This window comes from Impatiens glandulifera, chromosome 1 (assembly GCF_907164915.1).
Source record: "Impatiens glandulifera chromosome 1, dImpGla2.1, whole genome shotgun sequence".
In the NCBI taxonomy this organism is placed as follows: Eukaryota; Viridiplantae; Streptophyta; class Magnoliopsida; order Ericales; family Balsaminaceae; genus Impatiens; species Impatiens glandulifera.
Window position 1 is genome coordinate 110,314,907 of NC_061862.1, and position 17,022 is coordinate 110,331,928.

A 17,022-nucleotide genomic window follows, 5' to 3' on the forward strand; every position below is an offset into this window, starting at 1 on the left:
AACAAGAGAGAAGTACCTCATTTGATGTTTTTGTAGTTCTCTTTATCTCTGGAACTAGATGCCTTTCCTGTCCAAATGGTAAGAAGAAGGTAGATAGAGTTGAGTCAACAATCAGTTAAGCTAACCAGAGATTCATTTTTTGAAAAGATCTCTCAACTTACTTCCATCTGTAAGGCTGTAATCTCCTTCTCAATGCCTAAAATAAAAGCAAACTTATTCACCATCTTTGATCATTTATAGGAAAACAAACAAATTGTATTCAGTGATTACAGGGCAATTACCTCGGGTGGCATTCGCCATTTCTCTCTTACTCTCTCTAAGAGCCTCTACCATCAAACAAACATAAAGTCAAATGAATTCAAATTTCTCTAATAACAAGACATCATCTCGATTAATCAATTAAAGAAGAGGAAAGAACGAACCTTTGGTAGAGGGTTTTTTGGAAAATATTTTCAACATCTTGTCGAGACCACCGACGATTCAAGCCTGCAAATGCCTGGACGGAAGTAACCTCCCCTAGACACGAAGAAATCCAATGAAAAACAACCGGATTATACCTTGAAAGAAAGAGATGGATCTGGGAAAGCAATTCTTCAGCGACGATTTCAATAGCTTCAGTTTGAATTAGTGTAATCAAAGTGACGAGAATTCTAGTTTCGCATTTGGGTTCCTTCAAAGTTCTCAACGGGCGTGACGCAACCGCGTGACGCAATCGCGTGACGTAACCGCGTGACGACCATCAACACATGCATTCAAGGAATCAAGGCGAATCGACGAATCAATGTCGTTCTATAAACGAAATAAATACAAACATTCATCTATAAACGAAATAAACACAAAACATTGATCTATAAACGAAAATAGTGGAAATTTTATCTTTCGTCGTCGTTGTTCGCCGTTGAAGTTCTTCGCCGCTCTTTGCCGTTGAATATAGTGGAATGGTGTTCTTCGATGTGTTCTTCGTCGATGAAAAGAAAAAAAAGTCTTTTTCGCCATTAGAGTTTAGAGCGGAGAAGAGAGAGAAAATGAAGCAACAAATAGAAAAAAAATTATAGAGTTCCGGTTGCGTCTCACGAAATGACATAATTGTCATAAAAAAAATGGTCACCAACGCTATTTAATTTATGCGCTGATACTTCTCGCATTTAAGGTAATTTGTAGGGTCATTTCGTCAAATTTCCCCAAATATCTCTATCATTAGTGTCATTTCGTCAAATTTCTCCAAATATCTCTATCATTATTCATTAGGGTCATTTAGTAAAATTCCCTTTACAGATATATAAAAAGACTATCAGAAAAAGAATATGGTAATCATTCATTCTTATCAACTTGATGATTCTAACGATAATTTCAAATCTGTCTTTCTATTAGTCTTCGAAATACTTCAGATTGTCCACCACCACAAGATGAGATTGCTTCTTGACCTCATACTTCACTTTTAATCCACCTTTACATATTTACACCATTTTGTCAACATGTTTGAATAATTTGTTTATTACAAGAACATATGAAATGTATATTTTTAAAGAACTTGTGGACCATTCAAAATCAAGCAACTGCCTTTATTTTATAGCAAAATTGGGCAGAGCAGGCAAAGTTGGGCATGTGGGTGGCGGATAGGGACTTGAGGAAGAACCTCATCCACAAAGAGAACCCACAAGTCCAAAATGAAAACCAAATGAAGAACAAATGAAATTTCAAGATCATAATGATCCACTTCATTCAACTCCCCTGACCAATCACATACCTTGTTTTGATTCGAGCATTCACAGCCACAGCTTTAGATACGTGACCGCCAGTTGGACCCACTTTCTCTTCTCTCTCAATCTGCAGAGGTAGCTTGTTTGTTCTACTGTGAGAAAAGAAAAAAGGAGGCTGACATTGAACGGGGATGAGAATACGGAAGGAAGGGGGAGATTACGTGAGGGTAACTGTGTTCTTCATGCGTTCAAGCGAGCACTCTTAAGACTGAGAGAGGCTGCTGATTCTGTCATTTTTCTTGTTAGTTTCTGCCATGTTCAGTTCAAATTGTGTGCTTCTTAAGATTGGTTTGAGTCCTGGTTCAGAGATCTCTTGCGGTTTTCTTAGCCATGTTTGATTGGAACGACGAAAAGGTAATTTTTCATACTAACTCTCCCTATGGTTGTAGATTACTGGTGGGTTTATGTTTATCTATTATAGGGAGTCAGATTTACTGCAGGGGAAGGGATTTGTTTTTTTTTGTTGGAAATCGATGATCATATGCTCTTTTTTTCTTCCTAATCCTTAGCAGTAATGGGATCTGAAAGAACATAGGATATATAGAATCACAAATAACATGCTGTGAGTTAACCACAAGACATATGGGAAAGGCAATTGCATATAAGAACTGTATTTTTAGTCACTCAAGTCTCAACCTGTCAAAATTGTACTTCCTACCAAAATTGTTATACTTGAATTCATCATTTTTGCCTAATAGAAGTACAAAAGATTAATGAAAAATCGAACTTGTATTTCCCTCAATGATGAAATACAATGTCATTGTATCATATGTGCTTAGGCCTTAACAATGTAAAATTAAAAGGTTGGAAAGAATATGATTCAGTCTCAATGCTTAGGTTTAAGAGGGATGTGTTGGGCTTAGGCTCAATTGTTGGTTTGATCATATGCCGAAAAACTTTCACTCTCTTGTCAGAAAGTTGATCAAACGCAAGTATGTTAATGAACTAGAGTTTGAAGATTTCCTTGACCTATGCCCATTAGAGGACAATGAACCTCTTTAGAATTAGATAAGTAGGAACCTATGTTAATCAATTTTATTATGCAATTGAATGATACCTTTTTTGGAGAGTATTAGGCAAAAAAATTGATCCATGAAAACCATGAACGTTGTAGCACTAACCGTCACAGCCGTGACAAGATAGCTACAGTTTTAAGCTAGAAGCTTGTAACAGACGCGGTTGTTTGTTATATTATGGTTTGAATGTAGTTTGAGAATTTGAGACAAGACTTAGATAAACATCTATGCAGAACAGACCCAGATAAGTACAAGTAATGACAGTGGTTAAGTCAATGGGTACGCAGTACCAATTAAAAAACAATTCAAATCTCATCTGAAAAGACTTTGTTGTCTTCTCACTAATCCATCTATGAAGATCAGGCAAGCTAAATACGAAACCATTTGATGCAGAGTAGTAAAGATAGAGAAAAGAAAAACCTTAAGAGAAGCAATAGACAAAGAAAAGTTATATACATTAAATGATGGTAAGAAGATAATGTTGTTGTGGATAGGGTGATGGGTTGGATGACCTCTATCTTTTTTCCTCATTTGAATTTTAGTCAGATTGAATCCATAATCCAACCAACTCAGATTGTATTCAATTTGATCAATTATCTTCCATGAATGTAACCACAAATTAACACCCCCTACATCCTTCTAAAACAGTTTCTTTCTCAATTGTCTTTGTGCCTTTACCTACACAATTATGTAACATAATTATATTCCTGAATGATATAATGCCATAATTGTCGTGTAAAGTGACATGGAACACTTGAACTTCTTTTTTTTTTTTTCAAGGTTACACATATAGTATGGGATGAGGATGACCATATTGTACCTTTCTCCAAGGAAGGAGAAGATAATCAGAGAGGTATTTCTAGAGAAAGCCTCAAGGAGGTATGGGAAAATGAAGATGATAAGTCTTCGTCCAGTCAAAGAGCTCTCTCTGGTAAAACTGATGTGCCCGGGCTTAATAAATTAGAAAGCTATACACAGCATGAAGTGCATAAAAGAAATTGTTCCACAGTTATGTCCCTCTGCCCTGATTTGTCCTCGTCAGATGTTTCCAGAACTGATCAAGATTCCTTTGACACTGAATTGTCTAATAATTTGACTGAAATTACCAAATTGGATTCCTCAAAAGGTGGACAACTTGTCATTTTTATTTGGGATAATCTTAAAATCGGTTCCTCCTAATCATGTTCTTCTTCAACAGATGTGACTCCTCAAGTAAATAAGGGCTCAGAAGCATTTCATAATGGAGATGATGATAGAGTGCAAGGTGATTTTCTTGACTTCGGATGGGCTAACATTGGAAGCTTTGATGATCTTGATAGAATTTTCAGGTAAAAAGACAGGACATTATTCTTTATTACATTATATAATATGTTATGATACCAATTTGGAATATGTATTACATTTTATCATATTTCTGCGATTCTATATGGATTGACTGAGCTATGAAGATGTTGGTGCATGTACTGTGTTTGCTTAATTAGTCACAGGCTGTCATATATGATTAAGCAGTTGAAGATTCATACCCAAAAAAAAAGATTCATTTTTTTTAGTGTTGGAAGCTAGCATGAACCTTTGGTCTCTTAAGAACCACTTTTGCCACTTGAACTACCCTTAGTGAGTTTTTTTTACATCTTCTATGCAAAAATTAATGTTAAAGTGTGAATAAATAGAGTTGTGGTAAAAACAACTTTCTAATAATACAAACTGTGTATATACGGGTTTCACATTGTTTATTAATCAGCTCAACCATCAAGCTTCGTTAGCCCATTGGTCGTCTGATTTTTGTAATGTATATCTCCCTTCACACAAAGGAACTGTAAAATAAATTATAATCTTGCCCCCATTAATCGATTATGTATTTATTCCTTTAAGAGTAGTGTTAGTGTTTGGAGGTTAATTCTGCATCAGTAATTGATCCATTTATTGAAGTGCTACAGTGACTCTTCCTGATCGAATATCATTCCCTGAGTATGAAAGATATGAATTGTATGTCTTAGCCCAGTAGCTTGACCTCTGTAGTTTATCGTGTAACAGGTTTACTGTCAATTACTGGTGTAATTATTTGGATATTTTGTTTTTAACTCTTCTAGGTAGTTTGCCTCATGCCTGACGGTGTGCATCTGACTCAATATCCTCACAAGTGATATTTTGCAGCAATGAGGATTCAATATTTGGAAATGCAAATCTGGGTAATGATGATGAGCTATGGTCCTCTTCCAAAACTGTTACTGGAAATCCAGAAAAATTCTTTCCCCTTCCCCTGGACTCTTCAAGTCCAGAGCTAGGAGGATTCAGAGGCTCATCTAACCAATATGAGGTAAACCAACACATTTTTTAGAATACAACTACATTCATCTTACCAATATGAAGTAAGAAATAACCTTGACCACTAATCTTCCTTATTATCATGAGTGAATGTCAGAGTTTGGTTACAAATCAAGATAAAATGGAGTTTACTGGGAACATGACTAAACAGATGAAAGAAGAGGAGGTCTTCAAATTCTAACCACTGTTCTTTTCTTTGGCAATCTTTGTTATTAGCTGTATTCTAAAGATTTTAAATATTTGTTTGTGGTTATGCAGAATAATCTGTCTTTCCTTGGAAAGACGTCATCATTGAACACCCATTTGGGTACTGGAAGCATGACCACAGCCTCCTTGAATGATGATCTGACAGGCAAGGTAACATTTTCCTATCATTTTTGTTCAAAAGTTAGGTTGACCTGCACTCAATAGAAGTACAGTAGCTACCTGCTTTTGGAGGCCACGGCCATTTCATTTCTGGCAAATTTATTATTGCAATTTCTGACCTCTCTTGAGAAGCATTCATTGACTGCCTGCTATATTGAACCTTCATCCATTCCTTTTCCAAAAAGAAATACTGAGTCTGCTGATTTCACGTTTACAGAATTTGAGTTTGTGTTTATTTTACCTGTTTTTTGGTTATTCATTGCATTCAACACTGTAACAGTCCAACTCCATGTGATGTTTGATTCTTATCTGAAATTTTCTTTTAGAAAATAAGTGCAAATTTATACATGAACATTTTTAATTGGAATACCCATGTATCAAACAAGAAAAAATTTATTAAAAGCGCAACACTCCTTCAATTTCTTTAAGAAGGTGCAACATTGACCAACCGTCAAATTAATTTCTTACATTTTCATTAACTTCCGTTAATGCCTTTGGAAACACTTTTTATTTATGTTTCTGTATCTGGATCCATATACAAAAACGTATGGAAACTAAATTAGCTGGACACAAATTCAGAAATTTATTTTTGTTTTTGTATATGGATGTGGATCCTGATACATAAACAAATTCAAAAAGTCTTACCTGAATAAATTGAACTATGGTAAGCCTCTATTAATATAATTTACATTTAATCACTTAAGGAAATAGTATTAAGGAGTATGCTAATTAATTAAATCCTCCTAATTTGATTTGTAAGGAATTCTACAGCCTTAAAAACAAGAAAAAGGAGACGAAGAGATAAAACTATTTAAGGAATTAATCTGTTAGGGGTATTTTTGCTCCGATTAATAAAATTACCATTCTCCTTTCTCTTTGTATTCTTAGTTTCCATTTGTATGTTTAAATATAAGCATCAGGTTCTTGTTGCAGGTTTCTGTTTCCAGTAGGAAAAGTTCCAGACGGAGGAGAAAAAATTCTGAAAGAAAGGATTGGCCTGATTACCATGCTTCATGGACAAATTCTGGAAACCAGTTTCACCAATTAGATGGGCATCTCGGTCCATCAATTCTCACTCAGCAAACACAGTTTCCAATTTCAGTCCCTTCACAATATCAACCTTTTGCTTACCCATTGATGAATCCAAATCAAAACCAATATGGAAGTAAGACAGTCCTTCCACATATTTATCTTCAGGAGGATTATCGAAAAGTTATCTCACCTTATGAAGCTTCTCCAACTAAATTGAATCCTTTGAAGAGCAAATCATCACAGCCTCTGAGAATGACACCTCAGGAAAAGATTGAGAAGTTGAGGCGAAGACAGCAAATGCAAGCATTGCTTGCCATTCAGAAGCAACAACAACAATACACTCACAAGGTCTCTTTAGATGAGAATCCGAAAATCCAGCCAGAGGTTGATAATACCAGTTTTGATCCTAACTCTTCTAAACAAGACGATTCGGATATCCTATCTGTAGCGGTTGATGATTATTGCTCCATTGAGGGTACGATATTACACCGGATAAAAAATATAGTTGACAAGGTTGGCTATTGTTATCCTATAAACTACCTTTTTACCCCTAACCCTTTTGCTATGTACTTAATGGTAGAATCTTTTTTGTTTTGCTTGCTCACAGTTGGATGTCAATACAAAACTCTGCATACGAGATAGTTTGTTTCGATTGGCAGAAAGTGCACAGTTGAGGCACTATTCTAATGACACTAGCAGTTCCAATGGAAACAACAGAGCTGATCCTCTGAGTAAAGAAGAAATAAGTACACAAAACAGGTAGGGTGGCTTTGATAAAACTGGAAAACTAAGTGTTAAATTCTGAATACTGAATTTTAGGTGTCGAATGAGCACAGTCACTGACAAAGAAATATATTGAATATGTCTCAATTTTAAGTACTTGATTTGTAAGTTAATTTGATAAAATGTGGAACTAGTGTAGGAAAAGTACTTAAAGTATAAATTACCCTTATTATGACGTAATATGATTAATTTTCAGTGGTTAAATTGTATTTTGTATGCTCTTATTATATGATCGAGTTAAGTATTTATAGATTACGGAATTAAGCAAGATTTTATAGCTATTTGAGCTGAATCCAAATAATTAAGTGATTTTAAATATGACTAAGCTAATTAATGAAGACATAAGTACATATATAACACGTAGTTTTGCCAAATACTGCTGTATAATAAAATGCACTATGGAGGAATAGTTTTCAGATGTATAATGCCTCTTGAATGTAGGAAACCAGTATGACAGAAATTCATCCCAGACAAGAGATTAGGGCCTTGTTTGATCTTTGTGTTATTTGAAAAAAAAATCTTGTTTGATTGATGTACAAGTGTATTATTTGGATAAAATTATCAAAATATCTTTAGTATTTAATATTTTGAAATTTTATAAAAGTTAAAAGTAATGATATTTTGGATGATGATTTGAATGATATGATTGAAGAAGTGATGGTTATCAACTAAATCATTGAGCCATGGAAATGGTTGATTTTATTTTCCATGAAGATTTGTTTTTTCTCCATTTGCCAGTTTCATTATTCCTTGTTTACATCTTTTTGCAGGTTAAGCCAAGCTCCTCCTGATTCAGAAACCGAGACAAATCCAATTGATCGAGCTGTGGCTCATCTTCTCTTTCACAAGCCTCTAGAATCATCATCCTTAGGAAAGCATCCATGGACACCTGGTTCCGCAACCCTTCCACTTGAAAGGAAAAAAAAAACACAAATGTTGTATCATTCATCTGGATCAAGAAGTTCTCATTTATCATTGGACGGAGGAGATCCATCCAAAAATACATCGCAAAATGCCTCAAATGTTGAGTCAGCCATAGATGGAGCTTGTTTGGAGGCTGAACCACAAACTCAGTTATCATATGAGGATATATAAGGGTAATTCCTTCTTTCTTTAATATATGTTTTTTTACTGTCAGCTGACATGATCTTCATCATTCAGCATGGTAACCTCCTAAGATCATATCATCGGCTCCTCCTTCATAAGACAGTTGTTTTGCTCAATCTTTGAAAAGAAGACAACAAATCCCTGTAATAATATTTTTTTTTAAACTCAGTCATGAATTTGTTTGTGTTATGGTGTAATTAAGCTACCCAACTTCAACCTACTAAGTTTGTGGATTGCCTGTTCATTGACATTTTTTCAATGTGAAGTTTATATATGAAATTGTTTGCTATCCACAGATTCTATTAAAACTTATCTACTATTTCCAATGTCTCTGCTTGAGATATTAATCATTCCAATGTTTCTTTTTTGGTCAGAATGATCAAAGGCCAGATAAACTTTCATTTCCCTATGAAAACAGTAATCCAAATGAAACAAATCTAACCCAAACTAGGGGGAAATGGCAATAAAGAAACCAACTGACAATGGGGTAATGAAAGGAAATGAAAGTCTTACATAAACTGGGACAAGCAATATTACCTAAAGTTCAATTATGTAAAGGAAATTTACCTTCAACTTGAAGTTTTTCTCTCTTAAAGGAAAACAACAAAAAAACAAGTACATTAGGAAAATAAGGAAGAACAAGCAACAAAAATGGAAACAAAACGTTCAAAAACATGTAGGACTGTGAACAAGACATTGAGTTAGCCCATTTGCAGATAAATGGGCTTATCAGGGAGCCATTGATGAACTCAATGCATGTAAGTGAGTCAAAATAACCTTGTCAAAGGACACCTGATTGTTCCTAATAAAATTTATACTGAGTTCAATTGTTAGTGCTTCAGACCTTATCAACATGGCATGGATTACTTGATGAGACCTTGGAATGGAGGATAATTCCCCAGATGATTCAAGCGGTTTAAAAAGAAGTGACTTTGAAGTTGTGGAGGAATGTTTGTTTGAAAGTCATATCATTTCTGATTCCGAACTCATTGATGCTCGAAGAAGTTGATAATGGTCATTCCAATGTTTAACCTTGAAGATTTTCTATGACAATGGTCCTGTCCTTTCAAAGAGGCACACGTTACACATTGAGCCAAAGGCGGTTCGCTAAAGAGTTCATAAATCCATTCGATGAAGTCATAATCCTAAACGAAAACAAATGACCAAACATGTGGTGACCCAAACCAAATGGCACTAGCAAGAAGGCAGTGCATGAATACATTAGAAACTGGTTGTGATGAGTTGGAAAGATCCTGTCATAAATAATTCACCTAGTCAAAATCTTGAATTGAAGTTCAGATATTAAATGTTGTGAACAAACTGTAATGGGTGCAGTTTCCAAATGTTTCTCTTTATGGTCAAGTGTGGAAGTCCACCACCTTTATGCCATTTTAAAAGTTTACCAAATAAAGGAAGATAAGACTATTTCGGCCCCAACAAACACTTTTTACACTAAAATATATACAATATTATCAATCATATAGGATAATTTGTTTTCAAGGGCTTATATCACATGTCTGAGTGATTTTATAACATTTTTTTTTATAATTTATAATAAATCATGTCATAATTTGAACTTTATTGTTGTTTTTTATATAGATTTTCACATTTTCTTTGCGACATTCCTAAAAGAAATTTGATAATCTATTAGATCCAATACAAAATTGTTTTGAAATGAAACTCAGTTGCTTTTCTTTATAAATCCTTTCAGCATTTCTAGTTCTCTTTATGAAATTGTGGACAGGGTAATATGAGATATTTTCTAAGTGGAATGATATATATTAAAATAATTAGTGGACAATAAAGAGTATATATTTATGGTCTGCACTCTACCATCTTAATGGATTATTTCATTATTGATATTAGGCATGATGAATAATCTAAATTGCAAACAACTGAAATGGATATTCAAAATTGAGACAATTGAAAAGATGAGCTGGAGTTGTATCTAGTTAAAAGTTAAGAAGAAAAATTTGAATTCAAATATATTTGATTAAATACACGTAAAAACAATTATGATCATATTTTGTTTTGTAAGGATAAATATTTAATTTTGTTAGGTTTAATTTCATCTTAAAACGTTTTGAGTTGAAACGAGAAGTCATGGCGGTGGAGTATTATGTTAATTTTTTTTTATTAAAAAATATATATATATATAATTTTGTGTTGCTCCTCTATTTGGATTATGGATCGATAGATTAAAAAAATTACTTAAGAAAATATAAAACCATTCAAAAATGTTTTTGAAGCCAGAAATTTTGGGTACAAGAATTTCCAAATGATGGATTGAAACTCAATGTGTATAGATATGGGTAGAAAAGGGTAAAGAAAATAAAAAAAAATATCATTAAATAAAATGTCATTGAATATTAAAATGAAACTTATAGATTCTTATGTAGGATTTAATGTGTAAATAGGTGAATATGACAACTTGAAATAATCAATCAAGTAGTGATGTTTTAAAAGTAATATTTATATAATTAAAAAGTGTTAATAGTGGTAAGTTTTTTTAATGTTATTTGAGATATTTTTATTTAAAGGGAAAGGGATAATTTGTAAGTTTAACATTATAAAATTAGAACACTTTGAGCTTATTTGATCCTTTTTATTTATTTATTTTATAAAATTCAATTTATTTGGGACTTGTTGAACATAATATATATTTTTGATTTAATTTATATAATATCACATCATCAATCATTTTTCATATTAACTAAATATTTTATTTTATTTTTACTATTATAATACTTTACGCCTATGTTTGGTTGTAAGTATAACCCTGTAGGTATTAGATAATAGTATGCATAGTAAATTTAATTAGTTGTTTGGTTATAAAGTTATCTATCTACAGTTTTATAATCGGTATAAATTATACACCATACTCGGTATAATATTATACCTGATAATAGTAGGTATAAACTTGCTAATTTTTTTATACCTAATTTAACCTTACATATAAATAATTCTTCTATTGTCTTAACAGAACTCTTTCATTTGTTATGAAATTAATATCAAAAGTGTTCTTACTGCACTTATTTGAGGATTTGTGATACTTTAGAAGTTACTGAAATTGGTTCGAGAAGTTTTCAAAAACATTCTTATGAAAATGAAGTCTAGTGGAAATATTTGCATCACCCCGACTGCAGTCAGAACATTCTTATGGAAATAAAGTCTAGTATTGCATCATCCCGACTGCAGTCATTAAAGGATGACGACAATTTGTAGTAATTAACTTAGTTGCATACAAAGAAAATAGATCTAGTATCGCAAAAGAGCGAGTATTTTCTGGCAATAAATCAGAGCAGTTAAAGCACGTAAAAACAAGTTAACTATAGTAACAAAAGATTGTCTTTCGATTTCATTTGGTGAGACTACTAATATTAAAAAATCCATTTTATTTTAATTACATAAAAGTGTAAATAAAACCCAATTTTAAAAGTGTTATAGAATTACTAGTTGTACCATTATATAAATTATGGGTTAACACAAATAAAATTTCATTTTTGGAAAAATCACGATCATATTTTATATTTACAATAATTAATTTTGATTAGTGCTAATTCTTTAAAAGAAAATAATAATAATAATAAGAATAAAATAAATATATAATATTATTATTAATTTTAAAACATTTATATGATAAATAAATATTATTTTTACTAATTAAAATATTATTTTATTAATTTAAATATAATTAATAATAAAAACTGAATAAAATAAATATTAAAATAGTTTATATAAATAAAGGGTAAAATAGACTTTTATTATTTTTATTATTTTTTTATACCATTAACCAAACACAAAATTTTAATTATATAAAATTTATACCTCTTTTATATATCCAACCAAACACCTATCACATATATAATTTATACATCATAATACCTCATATAACTTATACCTTCATATACTTTATACCTATATAATTAATACTATGTACCAAAGATAGTATTATGATACTAATTAGTTGTTATAAGGTTTAAAATATGTTATTACAAAGTGACCACATAAAAATTTCAGAAAGTTGCATAAATACTTTTAGTTAAAGATAAAAGTTCATCAATTACTTACAAAACACTTTTAAAAATAAAAGGTAAATAATAACAATAATTAATACTAGATTAATAATATATTAGTGTGTGAGAAGAACTTTAAATTGAATTTTATAAATTTTACCATAATTTATTTTTAATGAGATTATGTAAATATTTTTATTTTATTTAAATGAAATTGGTTGACAAATATAGTGACATATTTTATATATAATTATTTTTATTATCTTATTTAATAAAAATATTTATTTATCTGATTTTAAAAATCAATTATAAGTTATAATATATAATAATTATACAATATCAATATATTTCAATTTTAGTTTGACATCTTTCTATTATTATAATTTTACATTTATTAAATTGTAATAATTTATAAATTAACTATGTATATATTATTAAAAATAAGATATAATGCATAAATTTAAAATAAAATCATTATTTTAACTTAGTATTAAAATTAATTATATAATTATTTAAATAATATAATATTATGCTGGTTAATCCCACTTTAAAAACGATTTGTGTGTAAAATAACTTTTTTACGACATGAATAAATATTTAATCAATTATAATTACATTAATCTTAAAATTATTTATATATTTTTTATTTAAATTATTATAAATTTTATAATATATTGTATATTTTCGCCATAATTTTAAAATACACGGTCCGACCGCAAAACGGCTGATTGGACGGTCCGAATTTTGACTTCAATACACTTACCTTTTAAACTGGTCAAAATTCGGTTCCACCGAAAAACGAAATCAAATATTTCTGTCTAGAAAGGTATTCAAATGTGATTAACTAAAGCAATCCGTTCTAGCATCTGATCCTCAATCTTGTTCCTCAACTTCTTCAAATATATATTAAACTGCAACAAATATTTATGCGATTTTTATGTATTCATTTCCAATCAAACAATCTGGCCGCCACTAAATTCGTTGCATTTTTTCCCTTCGTTTACTAGATCTGCATTTCACATCTTTTCTTTCTTTTTATTCATACAATATACAAATATTGTGGAGGGATAATAAAATATTAACTGTATTTTTTTTCATTTTTTTTCATATTAGTTGTTTTTGAGAAATAAGAAAATATCATTATAAACTGATTCATATTGTTGCCTAGGATAAGTCTGTAATTATTGTTATGCAGTAAGCAATTTGAAGTCATAAAGTCGTGTAATTATTTATAATGTTATTAATTTAATTAATTATTGAGTTTAATTATATGTATTTAATTATTTTTATATAATTAAATAATTATATATATAATTTATGTATCAATATATTTAAATTTATTTTAAAAAAATAATTAATTCGGTCTAACTAGTGATTCAACCGATTGAACTGTCAAATCAAAGTTCGCCCAAAAAATCGGGTTGATGACCGAACGATTTTCAAAACAATGATTTTCGCTGCACTCTTCATTAAAGTTAAGTTTAAAAATTATCTTATTAAATAAAAATTAAATAAGTTTGTGTATTATGCAAGTTTTGAGATAATATCACAAATACGAGAAAAATATTAAAAAAAACTCATTAAGATAATTCAAGTGGCAAGAATATTTTAAAAAGACGATGATATGTAAAAATCACTATTATTAAAAGTCTTGTCATTTTTACCATAAAGGAAGGAAAAAATATTAAATGAAACCTTAATTCATCCTCTCTCACAAATTGCTACTTACATTCCCAAAATTAATCAGGCTCGAATTTGATAGGATGCAATTTAAGTAGTTGTCACCATAGAAAATGTTTACAGGAGTGATTTGATATGAAGAACTTATTTGTTAAATTATAAGTTTTTTAAAATGATTTATTGGTGCAAGTAAAAAGGTAAAAACAAATAAAAATTAGACAACGAATTAAGTACGTAGTCTGCAAACACACTTAACCATTTAATTAGACTCGAATCCAAAACATTAGGGTGAGTATCAACATCCTCTTATTATCGCTAAACTAAATGATGTGATAAGTAAAATAGACAGATAATATGATAAATTAGAGATATTAGTTTTTAAATATAAATAGGGTTATAAGTATCTAACACTAATTTATAAAATTTATAAACTAATAGAATATGTTCATATATTTAAGAACGGATTCGAATTTAGAGTTGGGTGAGTTTGAAAAAAAAATTAGGATGAATTTAAATGTATAAAGAGAATTTTTTTGATAAAATGATTAGATAAAGAAAAAAAAATCTACTTAGATGTATGTACTTGTACACTTAGATAAATGTAAGTTTTATTATTTTTTTAATAATTAGATAAACAAACAAGTAAATTATATTAATTTTTTAAAAATAATTAAGGGATAATGTTACATTTTTACCGTAAAAATAAATATAGTTTTTTAGGTGGGTTAAAACTTCTTATACATTCGTCCTTACATATATCTGGAAAAAAAACTAACATAAAATTATTTCTTTATATAGTTTGAATTATTACAACAAAATTATTTACTTTTGCCGCTATATTAATCTAATAGAAATTATAGATCAATCACCAATCAAAATAATAATTAAGCCCTATAATTTTCAAACTTTTCGTCTCACATTAGTGGTAAATGTCACGTCCACTCAAAATAATAATATTTTTTTTTTATCAACACTCATACTCTATGACAAAAATAGTATTCACATTGCTAATTAAATTTTATTAATTATAGTCATAAACTTTTCTTATTATAGAATAAGAGAATAATCCTTATAAAAAAAATAATATAATTACACTAATTTTCAGTAAGTCACATAATCAAGAAAATCAAAATTGTCGAAGTAGTTGAATTAACATTTTTTCAAATTAAGATGTAAATTAATAAGTTAATATTAATCGAATATTTTAATATTACCATCTTTAAAAAAGAATAGATTACCTCCTAATCTATATATGTATATAATGATACTTAATTTTTAAAGTGTCCGGATTGCCGGGTCGAGAGCTGTGGTTAATTTGGATACTTGGGTCGGATTGTGGGTTGACCCGTTTTTAAATTTAAAAGGGTTAAAAATAAAATTAAAAATGCTAGAGGTATGTTTCGAACTTGCAACCTAACAAAACAAGTACAACTCTTTAACCAACTAGGCTACAAAGACTTTATATTTTAAATTCAACACCAAATTTGATAAACGTGGGACGTTTTAATATTAATATAAGTTCAACCTTTTTAACTAACTAATCTATATATATATATAATGATGCTTAATTTTTAAAGCGTCCGGATTGCCGGGTCGAGAGCTGTGGTTAATTTGGATACTTGGGTCGGATTGTGGGTTGACCCGTTTTTAAATTTAAAACGGTTAAAAATAAAATAAAAATGCTAGAGGTATATTTCGAACTTGCAACCTAACAAAATAAGTACAACTCTTTAACCAACTAGGCTACAAAGACTTTATATTTTAAATTCAACACCAAATTTGATAAACGCGGGACGTTTTAATATTAATATAAGTTCAACTTTTTAACTAACTAATCTATATATATATAATGATGCTTAATTTTTAAAGTGTCCGGATTGCCGGGTCGAGGGCTGTGGTTAATTTGGATACTTGGGTCGGATTGTGGGTTGACCCGTTTTTAAATTTAAAACGGTTAAAAATAAAATTAAAAATGCTAGAGGTATATTTCGAACTTGCAACCTAACAAAACAAGTACAACTCTTTAACCAACTAGGCTACAAAGACTTTATATTTTAAATTCAACACCAAATTTGATAAACGCGGGACGTTTTAATATTAATATAAGTTCAACTTTTTAACTAACTAATATATAATGATGTTGAGTAAATGAATACTTGGGTCGGATTATGGGTTGACTCACCCATAAACTTAAAATGGTTAAAAAATGTCAAAAAAATGTTATCCGTAATTTGTTTTCACGATTTTTATATTATTACTCGTGTAAATGCACGGGCTAAATGCTAGTACAGTTATAATATTTGAACATGTTACAAATAATTAAAATAACTTAACAAAAAGTGAATTTAAACTTAAATGAGTCAAATATTTATAGCAAAAAAACCCTAATTTAATATACATTATATGGAATTAAAGTAACTTCACAAAAAGAGTGGATCTCAACTTAATAAAAATAAAAATAAAAATAGATGTTTCTATCCAATAAAACACATCTTTCATGTACATTCTAAATATATATATATAATTTTTTTTTTTTTATAGGTGGTACTCAAAATATAACGATATTGAAATAATATAAATTATACAAAATAATGTTATTTAGTTATAATACAATGTTGATTAGGTTTTTATTCCTATATAAATTTATATTTCTATACAATTTATACATCATATTTTATATAAAAATGTAATTTCTCTTTATATCATTTAATTTTTAATTTCTCATTATATTTTTTATTCTTTTTTATATACAACTTATTATTATATAATATATTAAATATATTTTATTTAGTGTTAATAATATTATTATTATAATATATAATAATTTTAATATTATATTGTTTTAAATATATAATTCAATATTATAATTAAAAAATATTTATTTATTTTTATAATAGTAATTCTATTCCAAGATTTTCAAGGATTAGCAAGTTTGAA

At 29.6% G+C, this 17,022-nt stretch overlaps 1 protein-coding gene across 2 annotated transcripts; it reads left to right on the forward strand.

The window, feature by feature from the left end:
• Window positions 1-1,828: 1,828 nt before the first annotated feature.
• On the forward strand, window positions 1,829-8,680 carry LOC124919556 (protein LNK2-like). Of its 2 annotated transcripts, XM_047459818.1 has the most exons (10): window positions 1,829-2,114; window positions 3,557-3,902; window positions 3,975-4,104; window positions 4,931-5,093; window positions 5,199-5,267; window positions 5,360-5,458; window positions 6,401-7,012; window positions 7,107-7,258; window positions 8,053-8,379; window positions 8,444-8,680. In XM_047459818.1, the coding sequence occupies exons 1-9, from the start codon at window positions 2,091-2,093 to the stop codon at window positions 8,375-8,377; spliced, it is 1,920 nt and encodes a 639-aa protein (XP_047315774.1). In that variant the 5' UTR covers window positions 1,829-2,090; the 3' UTR covers window positions 8,378-8,379; window positions 8,444-8,680. The 2 variants fall into 2 exon arrangements, with proteins under 2 accessions (XP_047315774.1, XP_047315773.1); XM_047459817.1 differs by having other exon boundaries at window positions 8,053-8,680.
• The last annotated feature ends 8,342 nt before the right edge of the window (window positions 8,681-17,022 follow it).

What these genes read in the sequence shown, in the direction of transcription:
- LOC124919556 (XM_047459817.1), top strand. Translation starts at nt 2,091, where the DNA reads ATGTTTGATTGGAACGACGAAAAG. An exon ending in CAAATTGGATTCCTCAAAAG is followed by an intron (nt 3,903 to 3,974) that starts GTGGACAACTTG and finishes CTTCTTCAACAG; the next exon opens with ATGTGACTCCTCAAGTAAAT. An exon ending in ATGATGATCTGACAGGCAAG is followed by an intron (nt 5,459 to 6,400) that starts GTAACATTTTCC and finishes TTCTTGTTGCAG; the next exon opens with GTTTCTGTTTCCAGTAGGAA.